A 23,937-nucleotide genomic window follows, 5' to 3' on the forward strand; every position below is an offset into this window, starting at 1 on the left:
GTCCAGAATCTACTTCCTGAAATACTTCCTGACATCACTCAGTGAGATGTGGTCTGAGTCATTGCTTCCTGTAACATGGTCAGGCACGGTGATTTACATTTTTGATTAATTCTTGCCACTGGTAAACTTGACAGTATAACTAAGGCTGGGGACTGATCATTGTAGCCACAGAGCAGGGAGTTCTCTGCACTCATTAAAGGGCCAGTTGACTCATCTCCTAGGCCAAGGGTAAGTGAAGACCAGTCTTGGTTGTGATGGTCCCCTCACTGAGGCTGACTCTGGTTTCCTTTCTGTTTGCCCCTGTATCCCCTGTGTCAGCATCAGGAGTCAGTTTGGACTCTGTGGGGAAGGATCTGGGAAACAAGGGGCTGACCTGAGGACAGCTTTGCCTGTCTATTGGAAGGTGCAGGATGGTCACACTAGAGATAACTGATATGTGAAGCTGTTGTGCATGGTCTCTCCTCACTGACGGGGCAGGCTCATGTGATCCACCCAGTCAGGGTGAAAGGAGAAGTTGCAGTCTGAGAATTAAGACTTGTTCCGAGACCATCTGGTGAGGGGCACACCTACCAGTCTGCTTTCTCTTTCCTTCAGGCCAATACCATCATGCAGCCTTGGGTAGCCATCTTCAGCCCCATACTACTTCTGACAGGTAAGCGAACAGGTGGGCCGGGGTCTGGAAGCCCTGAAGATTGGGACACGTAGGAGACGTGTGAGTGTGGTGTAGGAAGATGGATGTGCTTGGGCTTTGGTGAAAGGTAATGGGTCAGTTAGTGGCCAAAGAACCAGGCTAAATCTTACACAAAAGAAATTGCTTAAATGCTATGACTTACAAAATCCATGGGTGAGTGAGCCAGACCCAATGCAGAACTGTGTATCATATCTTGTCATTTGTGTTTAAACAATAAAAGGGACGAGTGGACAGCAGTGTCAGCATGGACTACTCAAGTGTATGTAGGATATAGTAACAGTGTTGCCATGAGCAGGAGGGGATGGGGAGAAGAAGCTGGGATTAGATGGAAAGAGAACCAGTCCTCTATTGAACCATCCTGTGTCATTTGATTTTTAAAAAATGCTGTGCAACTCTTTCTTTTAAAAGACTCTTAAATACAGAGAACAAACTGAGGGTTGATGGGGGGAGTGGAGGACAGGAGAAAATGGGTGATGGGCACTGAGGAGGGCACGTGTTGGGATGAGCACTGGGTGTTGTATGTAAGTGATGAATCACGGGAATCTACCCCCCCAAATCAAGAGGACACTATATACACTGTATGTTAACCAACCTAAAAATAAATTATATTAAAAAAACCACAACAGAATAAAAGCATCCTTCAAAAGTTAAAAATAAATAAATAAAATAAACAAATAAATAAATAAAATGCTTTATAGGGTTTGAGGACATGATTATACTTAGTCATGAAATAGAGTATTCCTTTTAAATCAGAATTGGAATAAGCATGTTTATAAGTGATAAGAGAATTTAGTGATATAACTGAATGTCAACTCAATGTATAGGGGCGCTCTGGTGGCTCAGTGGGTTGAGTGGCCGACTCTTGATTTCTGCACAGGTCATGATCTCAGGGTTCGTGGGATTGAGCACCATGTCAGATTCCCAGAGTCTGCTTGGGATTCTCTTTCTCCATCTCTCTGCATGCACGCATGTGCACTCTCTCTCAAAATGAAATAAATAAACATTTTTAAAAAATAAAAAATAAAAAAATAAAAAATATAAAAAATATTTTATTTCAAAACACTCCATGAGATAGCAAAGTTAGGAATAGACATAATGCATACATTTTAAAAACAATAATCTCCAGAAGTCAGATTATGAAGGAAAGTTCATTTATTATAACTTATATAACTTGATTTTTATAATTAGCATGTATTATATTTATAATCTAAAAATGATACTAGGCAAAACTAAATATTCTAAGAATTCAGTGCCTTTTTCTTATTTTATATAACCATGAACATTTTATTCCCAGAGCATTTCCCAAAGTCATAGCCAAAATTGTAAATGTGATTGGTTGGTGAATTTCAGATTTCTTTTCATGGCCACCTTGTCTGAATTTGGCACGATAGGGCTTTTATGCCACTGCCCCAGGAGAGACTTCTTGTTTTTGTTTTTTAAGTGTCATAATTTAGTACTTGGTTGAGTGTTTTCCAACTGTCTGTTTTCACAGGGGAAGTGGGCCTCGCTCAGTTGTGGGGCTGCTAACAACATATGAGAAGGGGTCCCTATTGGATTTTTTTAGACTGATCTTAAAGCCCACGATAAACCTCAGCTCCTCCTAGAAGTATTAGAAACCCATTTCCTAAATTTTTTTAAAATTTTTATTTATTTTCAGAGAGAGAGAGAGAGAGAGAGAGAGAGAGAGATCATGGAGGAGGGGTGGAGAAAGAGGGATAGAGAGAAAATCCCAAGCAGACTCCATGCTGTGTGGAACCCCATGTGGGGCTCAAACTCACAAACTTTGAGATCATGACCCGAGCAGAAATCAAGAGTCAGACGCGTAACTGACTGAGCCACCCAGGCACCCCAGTCAATAATACTTTAAACAAAACATTAGTTCTGCTTTTATTTATTTTTTTTTAGCGTTTATTTATTTTGAGATAGAGAGAGTGGGGGGAGGGAGCAGGGGCAGAGAGAGAGGGAGAGAGAGAATCCCAAGCAGGCTCCACGCTATCAGAGCAGAGCCTGACACGGGGCTGAAACTCACAAACTGTGAGATAATGACCTGACCCGAAATCAAGAGTCAGACACTTAACCCACTGAGGTAGGTAGGTGCCCCAAGCTCTGCTTTTCTTATAAGAGAGGTGCTGTGAGGGGACATCACTTGCAATAGAAGTTTAAAAAGCTGCAATAAAAATTAAAACTTTAAATGCAATAGAATTTTTCAAACATATTTCAATTGAGACAGCAAATGAATCTGGGGAAGTGGAAAAGCCACATGTATGTCAAACACAGGATGAAATACATACTCATGTATTACTGGAGTGTCATTTGGTTTGAACCTTTTGGAAAGAAATTTGTTCATCAAGAGAGTGAAAGTATTCCTGGTAATTTCTCTCTTTGACATCTGTCCTGTTAGAAAATAATCCTTAATACAGAAAAAAAACTTTAATTATATCTTATCTACAAATATCATATAAATAATGCTTTTAAGAAAATGTTAACATAAAAAAAAATTTTTTAATGTTTATTTTTGAGACAGAGAGAGACAGAGCATGAACAGGGGAGGGTCAGAGACAGAGGGAGACACAGAATCCAAAGCAGGCTCCAGGCTCTGAGCTGTCAGCACAGAGCCCGATGCAGGGGGCTTGAACTCACAAACCCACAAACTGAGATCCTGACCTGATCCGAAGTCAGACACTTAACTGCCTGAGCCACCCAGGCGCCCCAAGAATATGTTAACATAAAAAAGGAGTATGTTAACATAAAAATGCTTACAATGAATTTTTTTTTTTTTTATTTAAAAAAATTTTTTTTTCAATGTTTATTTATTTTTGGGACAGAGAGAGACAGAGCATGAACGGGGGAGGGGCAGAGAGAGAGGGAGACACAGAATCGGAAACAGGGTCCAGGCTCTGAGCCATCAGCCCAGAGCCCGACGCGGGGCTCGAACTCACGGACCGCAAGATCGTGACCTGGCTGAAGTCGGATGCTTAACCGACTGCGCCACCCAGGCGCCCCGAATTTTTTTTAATTGAAGATACAAATCCATATGATTGCAAATGAAATAAACTACATTGAAAAGAAAACAGTGAAAATAAATATAAAACCGAAATATTGAGGCCTTATACTCTTCTTTCTCTTTACTTACAGATGCTGTAGTGTCTCACAAACAAGTGAATGGAGTGGTAGGTCTTCCTGCCACGCTGTCCTGCGCTTACTCGACAGCTAAGGGAGTCACCACCATGTGCTGGGGCAGAGGGGCATGTCCTGTGTCCCAGTGCTCAGATGTAATCATCTGGACTAATGGATCCCACGTCACTTTTCGGAAGCACCCACGTTATAAGCTAAAGGGAAACCTTTTAGAAGGGAATGTGTCTTTGACCATAGAGAACGTGGCTCAGACTGACAGTGGCCTATACTGTTGTCGTGTTGAACACAGCGGGTGGTTCAATGACATGAAACTCACCCTGTCATTAGAGATAAAGCCAGGTGAGCTTGTTTTCCTTCTTCCTTTGATCGCTTCATGTGGGTTGGCTGAGATGTTGACTCTTTGGTAGTGTTTTTCTCCTTTAAGAGCGCAAGAGGAGGTTCCTACAGTCTTGTTTTTCAGCAACTGTTGGAAAATAGAATGACTTTTATTTGTATAAAATGAAGTCTTAGACCAATCTTGATTCAAGATGGTAAGCTAGAGGATCTTCCCAGTCAGCAAACTGTTCCCTAAAGCAGTGCTTCAAAAATGCTAGTTGGTTCATGAAAAAGCATTCACTGTTCCACTGTGAAATATAGTAAACATTTTTATTAAGCTGAATTTATTCAACTTAAAGAACTGCCCTTGTTCTCTGAGATTATGTTTTAGAGGAATTTTTAAATGTTCTTAGCATTTTTAAAACTATTTCGGAGCATTTCAAACATATAAAGTAGGTAATATGGTATAAGGTCTTATAATTGTAGCACCCAACTATAACAATTGTCAACTCAATCTTGTTGCATATCTTGTTATTAAGGAATATATAGTTCCTTCCTTCAGCCCTGCCTGGGAATTTTTGTAGCATATTTCACATCATATTGCAAAACTGCTTCTTTAAAAACAAAAATGACCTTATTGCAATATGAAAGCACTTATATTCCAATAACGATACACCAGTTGCTTTTAAGAATTTCATGAAATCCAGGGGCCCCTGGGTGACTCATTTGGTTAAGTGTCCGGCTTCAGCTCAGGTCGTGATCTCATAGTTTGTGAGTTCGAGCCCCGCGTTGGGCTCTGTGCTGACAGCTTGGACCCTAGAGCCTGCTTCAGTTTCTGTGTCTCCCTCTCTCTCTGCCCCTCCCCTGCTCATGCTCATGCTCTGTCTGTTAAACATAAATAAAGGTTAAAAAAATAAGAAAAAAAAGAATTTCATGAAATCCAAAAATCTGTCTTGATGTGAACATCCTCATTTTCTTTACCACTGGATGAACAGAGTGGATTCCTCAGGATTCCCTGGTTTCTGGTGTTCTTTCCTAATGAAGTTCCTTCCACTAAACTCTTATATTGACAATAGAACCCAATACCTGTGGCCTTAATAAACTCTCTCTCTCTCTATCTGTCTTAAATTAAGAGGAACTTGGTCTTGCAATCTACCAACTTTTGGACTTGGCCTGTTCCTTTTGTGAAGGCAAGTGGGATAAGGTCAATTCTGATGGAGAAAATAGCTGACTCTGGGGAAACTACATCTGGGAAGCAATTTAGGGAAGTCCAAGAATGCTGGTGACTGTAGTGTGCTCTAGACAGAAGTGAGGAAGCAGCATGTCCAGAAGAGATGATGATTGTAACTTTTTTGTATTTGTGAAATTTTTTATGGTTTGGTTGAATTTTTTATGGTTTGGTTGTATGGTTTGAAGCTGATAAAGTGCTTCAAAATTCTTTAATAGGTGGGCATTTACAAGGGCAATGCTCTGTCAAGTGGGAAGAAGGTTCATAACTGAGCCAAAGTGACTCTGCCTCCAATAATTAACTCTTTGCTAAAGTTGTCTTACATTTTTCATAGGCTGAGCTTACTCTTCAAGCTTCTGTTAGGGCTTTTTTTCCCACACCAGCATCTATAGTTATAGTTTCCTAGATTCTGCCTGGGAAAAATATTTACCACTGAAGTCAAGTTCATTAGACAATTCCATCAGGTTACCTCCTCTTTATTGTGTCCCTTATTCTCCTTTGCTTAGATTTTTTGCATACTCAGCATACTTGGTTTTAGCTGGAAGGAGGGGACTGGACTGTATTCTTTTCGGAAGCCTCTGACTACACCTTAGATCAGGGTCAGTAAACTATAGTTCCAGAACTAGATCAGATAACAAAACAGGGTCATTGTTTTATAAATTTTTATTAGAACAGCCATACACATTTGATATATATATATATATATTGTCTATGGCTGCCTTTCACTGACAGAGTTGAGCAACTGTGCCTGGGACTATAGGGTGTCCAAAGACTGAGGCATTTACTATCTGACCCTTCCCAGAAAGTTTGCTGACCTCTACTTTAGACTAATGATTCGCATTTAATAGACACTCACAAATATTTGTTGAAAAAAGTTTTTCCTCTTCAGATTCTAAATTAAGTTAGATCTTTCAGAAGAGTTTTCAAACCAATTGTCCCCTATATAAGTGAAATGGGTTTTCCTTTGCAGTTAGTCAAGTTGAAATTGAAGGGAACTTCTCGTGGAGAAAAAGGGTGCCTAGTGAGATCAAAAGTTTACATTCTTCATTCAGTCCTTGTTGGGGCTTAATTCCGGTTTCAGTTCTCTCTGGGTACTTCTGTGACCTTCATTAAGTGGTTTGGAATCCTACCCCACTTCTGACTCCAGAAAGAGTCTATGTTATTAGCTATTGTTATTATCTCTTAGGTAGAAAGGAACCGTAAAACATCTAGTTTACCTTCTAACCAAATATATAAATCATCTGTGTGATTTATCTAGCTAATACACTAATGGATGTGAGTTAGCCCTCATTTAGGTTGCACGTCCCTCTTTTGACACGGTACCCTCAGGACTGATGGAACTGAATGCTATTTATTTGGTAAGCATTCTGGGCCTGGGAAATCCTGTTGAAGTCTTAGTCATTCACCACTGAGATGATGAAGACAGCTCCAGGCTCTAGACATTTTCCTTAACTCACAGGTGTTTATGAAGATACATAAATCTGATATGCATGACTGGTCTCAAAGTGCTTCAGTGCAAATCCCAGGTGTCATTTTTCACCTCGGAACCTCCCCAAATATATATCTTTTAATGCAGCTGTTTCCTTTTCACAAGTATGTCTTCAAGCCCTCCTGTGTCATAGATTCTAGTTGACCAATGACAAGAACTCTGAGTTCAGGGAAAATTGGTGCCTAATTCTGCCTGGGGACAGTTTCTCATTGGTTGCATTGGTACATGGGCCCAACCCAAGGCTCTTGTTTCCTGCTGCTTGACTAATCCTTGCTTTCATATTGATTTTTAACTCCAGCTGTGGTCACCAGTGTTCCAACGTCACCTAGGGCCTTTACCTCTACTTCTTCAATGCCAGCACCCACGCAGAACCTCAAGCCAGGTAAACAAATATGTTCCTTGAGCCCTGAGGTCTTCTAATGAGAGGATGTAGACCATCCAGGGCATTATGTTAAAGCAAAAGTACAATCTAGGCTGAGTGTTCTTACCTGGGTTCCAAACATGGGCTTCACAGGGTCTGTGAATACCTGTCCCAAATTGTATGCACCTTTTAACATGTAATCATTTTTAGAGAAAGGAGACTCATAGCTTTTGGTCAGATTATCCAATGCATTCATTATTAGCACCCACCCGGCCACCACCCCCCGCCTCCCCCCCCAACCCCCCACCACCCAAAGCCAGACCTTTGATCTTAGACAACTATTGAGGGTGGAGTGGATTTGGCCCAGTTGAGCACAGGTTTGTAAGGAAAAAATAGGGAATGCCAGGGAACAGGGGCCAGGTTAATGAGATTCTGTCCTTACAAGGAGCTCTGAATAGAGATCATTTAGTACATTCTGAAGCTGGACCTCCACTTGAGGATAAGATTTCAGTAAAGTTAACATTTACTCTGTTTTCTAAGTGATAGGAACCATGCTAACTGCTTTACAAGTATTATATTGTTTAATATAATACTTACGACAATCTCTCTGCACTGTAGGTGTGATTCAATCCCATTTAATAGTTGTGAGAACTTAGGCAGTCTCAGTTCATTGCAGAAAGTTATATGGATAGAAAGTACTTGAATCAGGATTCATTCTCCATTAATTTGAATTTTGGGTTTGTGCTTTTAACTACTGGATTGTTCCTTCTACCATGAGTATTGAGTTTATGTTTGGATGAATTTGTCCTGATCTGACATCCCTCACTGAAAAATCCTTTATACGATTACCCTGTCTTCTCTAGGCATTCAATCTACTCACACAGTTTTGCTTCCAGCATCTTTTAATTTATTTATGTAGCATGGAAATGGCAAAAGATACTATTTATACCGATGAAAAAGTAAACATCGGATTTAAAGACTTCAGGGATTTAGAACTTACACTTTTTTTTCCTCATTCAGGCCACAAGGTTAACACTTCAAACTTCTGATAAATAAGAGTTTAGATTTAACACAAATGAAGAATAATTTGATTTAAAGGTAGAGAAATAGCTTGCCATTCTGAGTACAAGTTTAGGTTCAAACCTTCTATCTCTAGGATTAAAAAGATAACTTTCAGTGGAGATTCTTAGAGCCTCCAAAACTCTTTGACCCCTTGGGGTAGCACTGGAATCTGAGGAGTAACAGAGATGTCACAACCTCTTAGCCAGAAAAACCTGATGGAACATATTGATTTCCCTTGACTCCTATTGAACCATATGTATATTTAATCAGGAGGGATCTGAAGGATTGGGCTGTAAGCTGAATTTGGAAGAGAGGGCTTTAGGTTAAAACTGGGATTTTAGAGCCATAAAAGTTTGTAAGAAAAACAGCTCTGTTTGAAGCAGCTGAACATACTAGAGAATCTGTTGACTTTCTCAATATTGATTTAGCTTCATAATATTTAGTTTGTGCCTGCAAATGTGGATGAATTAGTGGACTTGGTTTGGTGAACATGCATGTTTAAAGCAAAGATTGAGAAGAAAAGTGTTGGTTCATATGTCCATGTGACCTCCTCAGGGATAGTATTAATTGAGCCTTATCCTTGTCTTGATGCTTTTCTTAAGAGTTTGAGTTGAGTTGAACAGGAAGGAGGTGCACATTGGAGCAGATCCAACATGGGGATATTTATCTTTACATCCACTCTCTTCCTGTGCTCAATGTTTCTTGTATATACAACTTGCCTAAAAAATTCATGGAATGGTTGGCTGTAAGGTTGTAGAAATGGAGGTGGGGGTGGGGGGAGAAAGATGCCTGCTAAGACAGAAACTTGGAAAAAAAGTTAAGCCCAAGAGGTCTTTTGCACAGATCCAAGTTGAATAAAGATTCTGATCACCCAACTTTCTTATATTGTCCTGTTATTAGTTCTTCAACAGAGCTACATGCTATTTTAGATTTGAACATTAGAGAGAGGCAGGAAGATAGTTCAGAACATGAGAAAGGGTAAAGTTGAAATGTGGAGATCACTGTGGGGAAGGGAAAACAGAAAGACCAACAAAAGGCAAGAAAAGCCCAGGTTTGTGAATTCTTGTCCAGCCAGCACTAATAACTTGCTCCAAAATTTGTGGTGCTCTAAGAGGAAGGTATATAAAAATAAAATATTTAAAATATTTAATAAAATGCACAAAGAGGGAAGTGATCAATGCTGCATATAAGGTGAAATATCTGATAGAAAAGAAAGGATTGATTTTAGAAATGAAAGGGAAACCTATCCCTGTACTGGAAAACTCTTAGTGAAACTTTTGGTGTGAAACGTAAGATGAGTCAGATAAGAGGAAATCAGTCTTAAGAAAGGAGTGACCACAATGCAACCGCAGAAGGAGCCGGGTCAAGGTCTACCAAGAATGTTGCTTTTAGAGTTGTTAATCATCATCAAGGTTCAGACATTGGACAATATTGTCACCTTGAAGAGACCTCAAAGAATTAAATATTTTGAGTATGTATTCTGTGCTGATATGTGGATGGATACTGGGAACTTGAATAAGGTCAGGAAATCTAGATGGCGTTGTTGTGAAGGGGAAAGGGCAAATAAGCACAAACCCCCACGCCCTGTTCCCATGAAAGTGAAATGTCATTTGTATGAATAAAAGCTAATTGGATGTCCTACATAAGGTGCTGTTGTAGACTTTGGACATTTAGGGGGATCCTAGGAGTAGAACAAGTGTGGAATAACCCTATATATTGATGAACTATCCAGATGATTATCTAGATCAGGTTTGTTCATGATAATTGTATGCCTAGATAGTGGTGCCATCTGTGATTAAATTTCTAAGAGGGGGTTGAAAGGACTGGAAGTGAGTGGGTGAGAGGCATGCCTTCAGGGACTGGCTGCTTCAGGGAAAGGCTGCGTGAAGGTGCTGTGGGAAGTTGATCGTGATTCCTGATTTTAGTTGTGTTTTTCATTTTTGTTGGGGGTGGGAATTTTCCTCTACAGATGGAGCATAGTTCTATTCTTTTCATTCCAATAGCTACTTCATCTTCTCCAGTGCAGGCAGCAGAAACCCAGCCTACAGAACCACAGGAGACAAGGACACCACAGCCCACCAGTTCACCATTGTACTCTTGCCCAAAAGGTAGCTTCATTTTTTTCCTGAACACCTGAGAGTATCCAAATTTTGATAATCACTGGCACATCGTTAAAAGCATATATTTCGGAGTAAGAGAGACCTGACCTGAATGCTGATGCTGGCCACTCTAATCAGCTATGTGGTTTGAACAAATGTCTTACCTACTTAGAATCTATTTTTATCGTTTGTGAACTGGATGGAATACCAATTCTCTTGTAGAATGCTGGTGAAGAACCTCAGACATAGTTAAAAAGTGGTAAGTAATAGATATAATAGCAACTCTGACTCTTACTTAGAATGTCCAGAATCCCTATACCTGACTGGCAGAGGTGGCTTGTGTGAGTTGGGAAGCATTGACGTGCATATCACTCTTTGTCTTAATCAAATCAATCAGTCTTGACTCCAAACTTATTAGTGGGCTTGCTCCCTTGGGCCAGAGCCTTAAAACAATTAAATCCAGCTCCCTGGTATCCAAACCAAACTGGTCAACCACGTTTCTGCTTTATCTAAGACCCAGACCCTAAGTGTATCTAGGAAGCTCCCCTGTCGCCCTGTGGAGCTTGTAAATGGACACTTTGAGATTAGCTGAGGACATCAGCACCAGCACCAAGAGTCATATCCTGCTGAGACTGTCTGTTTACTTCCCCAATTTTTCCCTACTGTCCCTATCCTGGGCAGGTCTCATACAATCTCTGCTTTTTTGAAATGTAAGATTCTCCTGTCTTCCCTGTGGTAGAGAAAGGTGATTTGAATCCTTTCATTTTCCCCAGTTAATTCTGTTACCCATGGTGGTAATTCTGGAGAGTGCCACACGCTGAACCCCTTTGTAATGCAGAACTGGCTTATGTGTGCTTGTGTATGTGCTGAATCCAAACAAGGTCAAGCCTTGCAAGACTCCTCCCTTATGTGTATGACTCATTGTGCTTAGGAGTTAATAATCCGTAGCTGCCTCCCTGCCCCCCCGCCCCCCCTCCTTTTGGCTTACCTTTTGCCAATAATTCCTGGAAGCTGGTTAATTTAAAATGGAGCTACAGTGAGATTTACAGAAGGACCTATTCAACTGGGATTAGATAATGGTGACATTTGGTTTTGAAAGTGGAATCCTTAGTGTGAACTGTTTCCGGGCGCAAAAACAAAGTGAAAATATATAGAAACACAAGGTGGCAGCAGTAGGAGTGGCGCCACCCCACGCCTTTAGTGGTTGAGTAGGAAGAACATAGGAGTAGGAAATCATTTTCTAAAAATCATGTCACTACAACCTGGTCCAGGTAGAGCTTTCCAGAGTGAAACAGACATCAGAGCTGCTGTGTCCCCTATGAGTCATGTGATTGTTGCCATGTTGGCAGTGTACCTGAGGTTCTTGAGCCAAATCCTCATTGTGCCCGAGTCAGCCTGCAGTGGGCCGAAGTCTCACAGAAGCAAAGAATGTTAGGTTTGGAAGGATTTTGGTGCTCATATGGCCCACCACCCACCTTAGATGGATATATGTGCCAGGAAACTGTTGTATATTATCTCACTTAATTCTTTTAAGGCAGGCCTTATTTATTGCCATTGCTAGATTAGGGAGGCCCTATAATTCTCCTTTAGAGACAGCTTCCAATTCAACGGCCAGTTATTAGCTTCAGACCTATGGGCAAGATGTTGCATTCCTCACTGGATGTTAATGATGATCGAAAGACATGATGTTTGGAAAGCATACTGCACAGTGACTCTCTCCCCACTGCTCCTTCTATTGTAACATATTTAATTCATCACAGCTAATATTTATCTAATATGGTGTTAAGTCCTTTACATGCATCATCTAATTTAGCAACTTTATGAGATGGGTGCTGCTATAGCTTGTAGTTCTATCTATATTACAAAATAGATATTTCAAAACTCTATTAAGATTTGAATGCTCAGAACTTTAGGGAATAATACAAATAAAATCCTTTTATATAGGATTTCAGGTAGTATAAGATACATTAGTTTTATAGCTGATATAACAGATTTTTTATAAAATACTTCTGGATCAAAGTATGGGCACATTGGCATATAATGTAGGAGTTATATGCCCCTTGTTTTAGGTATCTTAGTATGTTTTACTCACATTCTGAATAAAACCAATGTAATGTCCATTCAGAATAGAGTGGTTCTGATCTTTGGATGTGCATATGGCCTTTGGGTACTCATGGCCTTTATGCCAGTTCTTAGCTGGCATAAAAAATATTGATTTCCTACCATTAAGTGGCATTCTTAACTTGCTTCCAAGAATTGGCCTCTGTGATTCCCCTAAAACTGTAGGTGAACCTTTGTGTATACATGCATTTTTTTTTTCCATAAAGAAGACAAAAAGTGTCCATTTTTGAAGGGTCCATGACAAAATGGTTAAGGCACACAATCTTCCACGATAAATTAATACATGTTAGTAACTTGGTATGACTTTTGCAATGTCTGCAGCATTTGGCCATATTATTATTCAACTTTTCATTCACTACCAGAAGGCAACGTGAATATATTTAGTGTCTGCAGTGAAAATTCAATATTTTTTGTAATTATAATTAATTTTCTTTCTTGTTGAGCAGATGGGAATGGCACTGTGACACAGTCTTCAGATGGCCTTTGGCATAGCAATCAAACTGTAAGCATATTTCTTCCTACTTCATTAGCCAGTTTCACTTGTGTGCCCCCCTGGAAGCAAGTTGCATTTAGAGATTATTTCTGTAAGGTTGGCCCACAGATTGATTCTTTCTGGTTGAAATTTTTAAAAAAAGGAAGAAAAGAATTTGACTCTTAAATAGGGATACTTTAATTAATTTGGAAAGTTCATACGGGTGGTGGACCAGTTTGTTAGAATTTGCCTGCTAAATGATATTACATTCTGTGTACGCATACATATACATACAAACGCCCACCACAGACTTTCTCCTGGCCAAACATTAAGAAGAAAGAATGGTCTAATTTAAGGAGAGTGACTTAACATAATAGACCAAGGAAGACTTTAATTATCATTAGGGAAATAACATGCTTTGAATCAATGGAGTGGAGGCCACCCCAGACAAAAATATATCCGTGAAAGTGTGCTTGCTTAAGCGTATCCTCCTTCATATTCTTTTCAAACCCAATTGCCATTCTTTATAGAAATATTGAGGCCACTATTGAGTTTTTCATATATAAACCTCCCCATATGATGAATTTTTAAGGTATTAATATCTTATACACATTTGTGATTTTCTTACACTTTTCCACAGTGAGCTTGGGAAAACTCTAAGGGGCCCTAAATACTCCTGATGCTTGTCAAAGTCTCATCTTTGTAAACAAGTTAGACAAATTTATCAATAGGACCTTTTCTTTTGGTTCCTCTGAGAGAAATAAGTTTTCTTTTAGTATGTGCAAATAACTCTCAGAAACAGCAAACAAAAAGAGTTTGAGGTATGAGAATAGTCCTTCTGGTCCCAAGTACTGAGAAATGACAACACAGGCCATGGTAAGAAAAACTCAAGCTCAGGCACGGTGGGATTATTTAGTGTGGGGTCAAATGGCTTTATGTTGTATACGTCAGTGACAATGAGACCATTACATAGGAGTGATATTAACATTTTTAACCACTTATGTAGCATGGGTACTGATTGACCTGATGGATGTGGGTTGAATTTGTATATACATGCTAAATGTCAGAACGGCAACTATGTGAATGATTCTTCTATTGGTATATAGCCAGGCCTATGCTGGATTAGAAAAAAAAGTAAATAAAACATTCTGAATGGTGATATTGTTCTCGACCTCAGTTATCTGTAGGACAGGTATGTTTAGCAGCAAATGGAAGCGATTTAGAAGCAAGTCACAACAGGCAGTAGTGAAACCATGGGCTTTTTGTGTCTTGACTCTGAGGATGTTAAGAGGTATCTCAGGTATCTTGAAAACATGCAGCATGTATTTTGACCCAGTGGGCCAGCTTCCTGGACTCTATTGTAGGAGAAATTGAACAAATGCATGAAGATGTATGAGAAAAGATGTTCATTGCTGCTATTTATAGTCATGAAAATAGTATAAACAACTTAAGTGTTCAACAATAAGGGATTAATTACTTAGTCAGTTAAGCATGACCACATATTGCCATTAAGAATGTAGTCACTGCAGTGCATTTGCTGACATGGGAAGACAGTGACTGTTTATTGTTAAGTGAAAAAAACAACTGTTAAAACAGCATGCACACATGTGGAAATGTAGTAGCATATATTGAATATAGTAATTGTTTCTGTCAAGAAAAACACTAAGAGGATAAAATTCTAGAAGAGCAGATAATGAAAAATGGTAATAGTGGTTGTTTTTGGATGTTAGGATTATGGTTGGTTTCAGTTTTCTTTTTTCATGCTTCGCCGCACATTCTAAAATGAACATGCAGTTTTTATGTAATATTTTTGAAAATGAAAGCAAAGCCTGCCTCCTGCAGCCCCATTTACATCTAACTACTTTACTCCCCGTTGGAAAGCTAATAACACAGCTCTTCCCTCCCAGACACTGGCCATTTCGCCTTTAAGTAAGGATGGCTCAAACACTAAGTATCTTTTCCTATCTTCCTCATAGTATTTATCAGAAAGTACCTAAAAGTACCTTTCCCAAGAACCCTACTTAATCTGTAGTTGACAGACACAGACACAGAGGCTCAGAGAGGCTAAATAACTTATTCAGGGCCACACAGCAATGAAGTTGAAGAGCTGGGATCCTGACTCCAGACATTAAACTTTTACACAAGAAGACACTTGATCCTTCTCTCTTATCTTCTTTTCTGTTAAAATACTTACCCTCTGGGATCTCTTTAGGATTTGAGCTAAGCTATAAAAAGTTGCTGAGCACAATGCCTGGCATATTTCGGGCTTATTCCAGGAGGTGGTGATCCTTTACAAACACGCACTAGGGTGTTTAAACAAATTTCTGCTTCTCTACCCAATTGCACAGCACTTCATGTTGGTTGTTAATGAGGGCCATGTCTGTGAGCACCTACTTTCAAGTCCATTTAGGTAGACTTTCACAGACTCTTGAGTTATAGCTAAAAAAATAAAAATAAAGACTGTAATCAAGGGCCAAATTCAGTCACCGAGCATATGCAGATAACATCACCAAGCCAACTTATACACGAACAAAAATTGCTTTTTCTTTTTTAATATCATGGAGGATATATTTATGGAAATAGTTTATTGGTTTTTAAAAATATGCATAATGTACATATAATAAAGTACACCCCTTTGAAACATACAGTTTGAGTTTTGACAAATGCATACCCCTATGTAAATACCACCCCATGCAAGGTATAAAACATTTCTGCCATCCCTAAATACATTTTGAATTTTAAATGGTCTTTGAATTTCACCATATGGTTACAACCTCAGATCACTTGGTCTTATCCCTCATGAGCCAGAAATAGCCAAGGGCCAATAAAGAAAATGGGTCAAAAAAAAATTAAAAGTAAATCTAGCCTATGACCCAGCAATAGCACTGCTAGGAATTTACCCAAGGGATACAGGAGTACTGATGCATAGGGCCACTTGTACCCCAATGTTTATAGCAGCACTCTCAACAATAGCCAAATTATGGAAAAAGCCTAAATGTCCATCAACTGATGGATGGATAAAGAAATTGTGGTTTATATACACAATGGAGTACTACATGGCAATGAGAAAGAACGAAATATGGCCCTTTGTAGCAACGTGGATGGAACTGGAGAGTGTTATGCTAAGTGAAATAAGCCATACAGAGAAAGACAGATACCATATGTTTTCAGTCTTATGTGGATCCTGAGAAACTTAACAGAAACCCATGGAGGAGGGGAAGGGAAAAAAAAAAGAGTGATTAGAGTGGGAGAGAGCCAAAGCATAAGAGACTCTTAAAAACTGAGAATAAACTGAGGGTTGATGGGGGGTGGGAGGGAGGGGAAAGTGGGTGGTGGGCATTGAGGAGGGCATCTGTTGGGATGAGCACTGGGTGTTGTATGGAAACCGATTTGACAATAAATTTCATATTAAAAAAAGAAAAAGAAAAAGAAAAATGGGTCCAAGTACATTATTTTAGGGAATGTCTTCTACTCGTAACTCTAACAAGATGCTTTTCTGATCCACTGATGTCTCCTTAGCATGTGTCGCTGGCACAAAATTCATGGATGACCACCAGTAAGGGACTCTACATTGGAATCTGCATTACTACTGTGGTATTGCTCACTGTGTTGGTTGTCGTGATTACCAAAAGTAAGTCATTTCAGAATTATGCCTAAGGGAACGTAGTGCAAGGGTTCTAGAGCCAAACTGCCTGAGTTCGAGTAGCTCTACACACTGCGTGATTGTGATTTCACATTTTGACATAAATTTCTGTTTCATTTCGTTTCTCTTCTTTTCTTCTCTTTTCTTTTTTCTTTTCTTTTCTTTCTTTCTTTCTTTCTTTCTTCCTTTCTTTCTTTCTTTCTTTCTTAGAGAGGGAGAGAGAGAGAGGATGTGAGTGGGGGAAGAGGGACAGAGGGAGACAGAGAGAATCTTAAGCAGGCTCAATGCTCCGTGCGGAGCCCCATGTGCAGGCTTCACAGGACTCAATCCCATGAGCTTGGGATCATGACCTGAGCTGAAATCAAGAGTCAGACACTCAACCCACTGAGCCACCCATATGCCCCTAAATGTCTGTTTTCTTAACTGTTCTTTAAAAAATAATATTGGCCTATAAAGATGCAAATTAAATTCTCCAAAGTTGAAATTAAATCTTAAGAAATGAGAATTTTTGGGGCAGGCTTGGAGTTTGGAAAGCAACAAACCATTGTAATATATACAACTTGTTCACTCCTTTTCCATTCCCCCCAGGAATCAGTTTTTGTCCTCATGAGTGATGATATTGTTGAATTTTACAACACCCATTTAACAGGAAAGGCAAATGAAACATTGGGAGGGAAACTGATTTCAGGGCTAGAAGAAAGAATTTCAAAAGGCAGTCATCCAGCTGTTGTGTACAGGGTATGTGTGTGTGTGTGTGTGTGTGTAGCCTTCCTTCTATGAAAGAGCCACAGTCATTTATTTTTAATGAAATTTATTTATTAATAATTGCATTAAAGTAAGCCAGGGCATGTGGGTGAATACACTAAGCCATTATGAAAATGAAATACTTTTATGAGAAGTTTGTTTGGGTCTTATCGATTCAAAAGGAGTTACTTGAGTATCTAGGAAAGCACCAAGTCTGTTTTTTTTTTCTTTTTTTTAAACATTCTTTCTTCTAAATTTATTTTTTCAGGCTCTAGCTCTGTCCAGGTTTTGTTTATAGTAAAGCAATAACAGAAATAATATACTTGTTTGAAAAAAAGATCTTGTAAACTATTTGACCAATGTGTGTAATTTTCTCTTTGGCTCTTCCCCAATTTAGAATATTTATGCGTAAGAAACAAGCTGGAACAACTAAAGTAAGTTTGAAAGTGTGTCAATACCTTTTGGTGTTTCTACTCTGCTAAAAGTAAAGAAAAATTTGTCTCTGTCCTTCTCCTCTTTTTCCCCTAAACTCTTCATTTTATACCCTACATCCTGAAAAATCTAGTTTCATGAATACAACTGTTGTTATCCACAACTTCTAGTGATATTTTTCACTTTCTACATTTCTCTGGAATTGTGCCAGAACTGCTACAGAAGGAGCACCCCAATCTTACCTCTTAGAGAAAGAGAACTAAATCACAAATGTTTGATAGAATGTTTGAGTAAGTTATTTGATTTGTTCTTTGATTTCATTCAGTGCTTTGTTTATTGGATGTTTATTGAATGTCTAATATTTCAAAGAGATGAACAAAGCGGACAGAAACACATCAGCAAATAAACAGGGACCTTGCAGTGCTTCTAGACAAATATCATTGGGGGTACGGAAAAAGGTAATGGGTTGAGTGAGCCCTGAAGGAACAGATGACAGCTCTGCAGAGATGTGGAAAAAGACAGCTCCAGGCTGAAGAAGTGCAAAGGCACTGTGGTGAGGCAGGTACCTCCAGCTCTACACAGGTCCTGCCTTCTCCTGCTGTTCCATTCCCAGCCAGGTGTGCTCATTTACATGGGTTATCTGGCCTCATAAACATTGGCATTTACAGTTTTTGAAAATCTATCCTACTGCCCAATTAAAACTTAAATCCCCTTTACCTGCATCCAAAACTTGGGGTCATCTACTGGAATAGCTGTAATAGTAGGAAGCCAAATCCAAGTAGCTTGCTTTGTTTGATAGAGCTTGAGCTTCATTAAGCAAGGTGTTTATTTAAAATCCATTTCTCTTAGATCACCATACATTATTCCTAGTTCTCCTTCACTGGATGTTTGCACATAGCCTTTCTTAGGTCTGAGTTAATTGCATGAGCTAATCCAAAGAATGCACCTTGAACAATGCCCAACACATTGTAAGTGCTCCATAAACATTGGCTTTTGTAATTGCTGTTATGCCTGTCATGGTAAATCTACCCATGAGATAGGCACTATTATTCTCAGCTTACAAACTAGAATACAGGTTTAGAAGTGTGAAGTGACATCCAAAGTCACACCACACAGCAGGTAAAAGGCTCAATCTTAGGTCTTTTAGAATCCCAAACCCATACTTATAGAAGTTTTTGACTGTGCGCTTCTAAGAATGGAAGAGGAAATCACTCCTAATAGGCAGAAAAGCATGGAACACAACATCCTATTAGTTGATCTTTGTTCTTTCACTATTAACTTTTTTCTAAGGGCTGACTTTTTATCACCTAATCATAATAGAAAATATTGGTTGTAGAAAATCTTATAAAATATAAGAAAATTAAAACAACAAAACCCCAAGCATTTCTTCATGACTTTTTTTCTTTTCTTTTCTTCTTCTTTTTCTTTTTCTTGGTTTTCACAGTTCTCATCACACTGACTCATTTTAAGTCATTGACACTTGTTCTCACAATGTATGGGTGGTCACTTAAAGATCAGAGCTGAATGAATCCTCAGTATGTTCCCTATCATTTCTCAGCAGGCTTAGGTAATAAAAATAGGCACTCTCTACAAATTATGAAACAGCAGCTGTATCAAAACTGCAAACATGAACTTTCTGTACACTTACTGTAGGAGTGTATGTGTTATGAAAGTTGTCTAACCCATGGCTTTCAAATTCGGATCATTAAAACACAGTAAGATTTCTGCACCATGATCTAGCACATGTTTATATGAAGCAATACTCTTTTACTATGTCCAATATATTCTGATATATTTTGTATTCTGTGTTTATCCTAAATGCAGGATTTAGACCACTAAATAGATTTAATAGCGCTCTCTGGAAAAGTACAACCCACAGTCAGAAAAACAGCAGCCAAACCATTTCTTAGCTACTACCCTTGAGAATATGCTTGATTTAGGACTTCAATTTGATGTGCGATACCAGTCTTAGATTTTCAATTTTTGCATTCTATTACATGAGTCTCCTGAAGGAGAATACTTAGGTTTTCTACATACTTCTTAAACAGACTCTCCTTCAACTTAATATTCACAACCCTCGATCTCCTTTTCATTTCATAGACTGTGAATGGGGCTCTGGGACTGGCAAATACCCAGTCTTGCCTGCGTGTAAACAAATGTGCTCACCATACTTTAGAAGTGGTCTGCTTTTCCTTTACTCATGTTATTCTTTCTGTAGCTTGGTTTCGTTGAGTGACCCCCAGACTGGAGCTTTGCAAAGTGCATCTGAAGTGGGTGTGCGAGCGGAAGACAATATCTACATTATCGAGGACAATCTTTACGTCATGGATTAAGACCCAGCGGCACTCTAAGGATTTATACCCTTGACTGCAGAAGACAGTGACAAGATATCACCATGTCAGAGTTCTTTTAAGCTCTAGAATGATTTTTCTGTCAATTTCAAATGATATTCCACTATGTCAGTTATGATGGGTAGGCTGACTTTGGTTCATCTGTGTACAGTCAACCTCATTGGTCATGTAGTCCTAATTTTTTATACTACAACTGGTTCAGTATTTCTGGTCATTTCAGAGATTTCTCTCAAACACGAAGTGAGCACTTTAGAATTGTGTATTCTCTTTGGACCCTATGAACCCTATATCCATCAAGAATTCTCGCTGGTGAGACAGGAGAGGAACTACTACCTTGGTCACCAAAGCTGTCAAGAAGAGTGGAGTAGGAGTTAAAGTCAGCAAATCCAATTTGGGACTTAAAGTCTTCACTTGGAATCATTTCACAATTATCTCTTGTGTTTTACCTTGTAATAACTCCAAATGTTACATTTCTTAGGTTCCCCAAGGCTTTCAAATCACAGGGGTACACAGGCTTTTATTTCCCCCATAGGGAAATAGAAGTGAATGTGCTTTTGCCATTGTGGGTAAATCCAATTTCTCATGGCTCTGGAAATACATGGTATTAAGCCTTTCCTTAGAACCAGGGTGGGTATTTTAGCAGTTAGAAGAAACTAGGGTAATGAGTGAACCAAGAAGATTCTCCAGGAAAGAAAATCAGTTGATTTATTACATGCTATTTCTGCTACATCTGTTCCATAGTCCCAAGCATTTGTGTAGATAATTGTCATGCTCTCTGAACTAATTTTTAGAATGAGGCAGGGCATAAATAAATAGAAGAAAAAAAAAAAGGGAGAAGGCTAAAAGGCTTTCTGCTTTAGAAAAGTTACTTTGCAAATATAATAATGTTGTTTGAGAGTGTTACTAAGTTTCAGTCAAAATTGTCACTAAACCACTGCAATTTTTAAAATTGTTTTGGAAGGATGAAGGTTTTTTTTTTTTTAAATATCAAAACAATTCCAATGCTATTCTTTTTTTTTTTTCCTCACAATTCAGTGAAATTTTTGGCTTTTCCAAGAGAGTTAAACAAAGGCTAAAGGTAAGGATTTTTTAGTCAACACAGGCATTTCTACATGAACAGTTAACAAGGTTGGGTATTAATTTCAATCTGAGTAAACCCTGAAACAACTCCTGCTTGGGGTTCAGAGATACACTATAGCAGTTGAGGAAGGCAGGATGTTCATTTCTGAGGGCAACATGCTTGACATTCTTCTGCAGGGTTCTAGGAAGTTAACAGGACCTCTGAATAAAAGTTATATGGGCCAATAATATTGTTAAACATGCTATCTTGGGTTTTCCAAGTGTGGCCAAGATCTGATCTGGCCTAAGAAATTTTTTTGTTTTTGTTTTTAAACTACAGTGTTTTTCTTTCAAATTCAAGACAACATGCATAAACATGGTGAATTCAGATGAAAGCCTGAATTTGTAGCTTTTCTGGAAAGACCTTGCAACATTGGACTGCATTCCTAGGTAGTCAGGGCCCCATTAAATGGTGCTACATCCTCTCAGCTCCTAGTGCTCAACTTTCCTGCACAGACACACATTTGTCACCTGCTTTGTGACTGGGAATTTGAATTTATAACAGCTCTGCTCTCTCTACCCTTCCTGCAGATTTATGATGGCACATTCAAAGTTCTGGGAATCTGGTTAACTTTGTTAATCCAGCACTTCCAAAACTTGCTTGAACACAAGGACTACGGCCATATCCAGTCTCATTCTGTGAAACAGAATGTGAGGATGTGTGGGAAAGAAGGTGGTACACAGAATCAGGACTAGGACCTGAGTTCTATTCTTAACTCTTAACAGAAACACTGGATGCCATTAGGGCAAATCTTTCTTGCTGCCTACATTTTTTAATCTATCAGGCATAATTATTCCTATAATTATGTCAGTGTATAGTGGTAATTCCAATGCTATGTTACTTGTGACAGGTCTTTGAAAAGCGGAAAACACTACAGAAATGCAAAAAGTGTTTTTTTTTAATTTGTTTTTATTTTTTGGTTGATTTTATAGTAATAGCAGATGTAGATTTAGTGCTCAGTAAATAATTTCAATGGTGTTGCATTCATATGTATTTTGCTATATGGTACTTTGCTGGAGGGAATAATTTACTTTTTGGAAAGCTGATATAGGGTAATTGGGCTAATTTTATACTGGAGTAAAAACTATCAATAACTGAAAGGACAAACAGGTGAGTGGGGAGGAAAGGGAGGTGTTCAGTTAATATTAAACTCTTTTCTGTGAATATATCTATCTTATAGAATGTATTGATTTGTTTTCAATCCTTTGAGATGATTGAGGTTCCATTTTCTACAAACTGTCTTGTGATGTTAGGACACTGGTGTAAGTAAGATATCTAAACTTGGGAAATTTTGCACATCTTTAAGAGGTAGCAGAACCAATTTTTCACTAATGGCCGTGAAGATAATTCTGGGAGTACATGAAAGTATGAGGGACTCTTTGGGACTAGTTTAATTTGTATGTACACTCATTAATAAAACAGATTTTTGTTTTCATTTTGAAAATGACTTGTTGCTTTCTCAAGCTCATCTGTTGAACATGAGCCAGGCATGTTCAACTTGCTGTGGGCTCCCAGGATAAGGGAAAGCAGGGCAAGGTTTGAGAGTCAAGTGTGCCCAGTGCTCCTCTAAATACTGGGGGTAGAGCAGAGAACAACCCTGAAATCCAGTTCCTGAGAAGCTCCAATTTAGTAGGGAAGAATGCCCCAAACCATCGAATTCTATTGCAGAGGAAAAAGAGCATAATGGTAGCTAGGCTCCTCAGTTGTGACATTCGGGGCCAGATAACCCTTTATTGTGGAGGCCGTCCTGTGCATTGTAGGATATTTAGCAGCATCTCTGTCCTCTATGCACTGGAGGAGACAGCTGGGCCCCACGAGTTGTGACAATTACAATACCACCTCTGGTTGAAAGCCAACGTTAGACAGATACCTGAAGGAAGTGGCTGGTGTGGGGAATGGTGTTGCTCGGTTGGTTACAAGCTACCTCTGGGTAAGAGGTGACATTTAAGTCGAAACCAAATGAATGTGTGGGCAGCAGCCTCTTCAGGGAGTCTACCAAATGCAAAGGCCTGAATCAGGAAGAAGCCTGTGTATTAAGAGAAAGTAGGGTATGTTCTGAGGACTAGAAAAAAAAAACACACACACACACACAAAACACAAAACAACATTATGGCTGCAGCAGTGAACAAGGGGGAGTAGAAAGAACTGATGCTGGAGAAATGGCCTGGTAACTGGCAAGATGCTAGGTGAAAAGGGCTTTAGGAACACATCTGTTGGAGAAGAGTCCTTTTCTTAGAAAACAAAGCACTTGTGCACATTAAGGATTAGACCTGCTATCCATCACTGAATTATATATATATATATTTTTCAAATGTTTATTTATTTATATTGAAAGAGAGAGAGCAGGGGAAAGGCAGAGAGAGAGGGAGACAGGATCCCAAGCAGGCTCCATGCTGTGAGCTCGGAGCCTGACACAGGGTTAGAACCCACGAACCATGAGATCATGACCTGAGCCAAAACCAAGAGTTGGCCGCTTAACTGACTGAGCCACCCAGGTACCCCTCCAAATTATATTCTAACGTGCATTAATGTGCTCCAGTGACATTGTTCTTAGATCAGATCTAAAAAGTTTGGGGGCACCTGGGTGGCTCGGTCGGTTAAGCATCTGACTCTTGGTTTTGGCTCAGGACATGTGATCTCACGGTTTGTGGGTTCAAGCCCTGAGCCTGCTTGG

At 39.2% G+C, this 23,937-nt stretch overlaps 1 protein-coding gene across 5 annotated transcripts; it reads left to right on the forward strand.

Moving 5' to 3' along the window:
• HAVCR1 (hepatitis A virus cellular receptor 1) lies at window positions 1-22,707 on the forward strand. Of its 5 annotated transcripts, XM_047871321.1 has the most exons (9): window positions 1-228; window positions 595-652; window positions 3,827-4,165; window positions 7,157-7,240; window positions 10,285-10,389; window positions 12,948-13,003; window positions 16,493-16,604; window positions 17,758-17,794; window positions 20,011-22,707. In XM_047871321.1, the coding sequence occupies exons 2-9, from the start codon at window positions 607-609 to the stop codon at window positions 20,123-20,125; spliced, it is 894 nt and encodes a 297-aa protein (XP_047727277.1). In that variant the 5' UTR covers window positions 1-228; window positions 595-606; the 3' UTR covers window positions 20,126-22,707. The 5 variants fall into 5 exon arrangements, with proteins under 5 accessions (XP_047727277.1, XP_047727307.1, XP_047727288.1 ...); XM_047871332.1 differs by lacking the exon at window positions 1-228 and having other exon boundaries at window positions 473-652; window positions 10,303-10,389; XM_047871313.1 differs by lacking the exon at window positions 1-228 and having other exon boundaries at window positions 475-652.
• Window positions 22,708-23,937: the final 1,230 nt, after the last annotated feature.

The sequence above is a fragment of the Prionailurus viverrinus genome, chromosome A1 (genome assembly GCF_022837055.1).
Source record: "Prionailurus viverrinus isolate Anna chromosome A1, UM_Priviv_1.0, whole genome shotgun sequence".
Taxonomy (NCBI): Eukaryota; Metazoa; Chordata; class Mammalia; order Carnivora; family Felidae; genus Prionailurus; species Prionailurus viverrinus.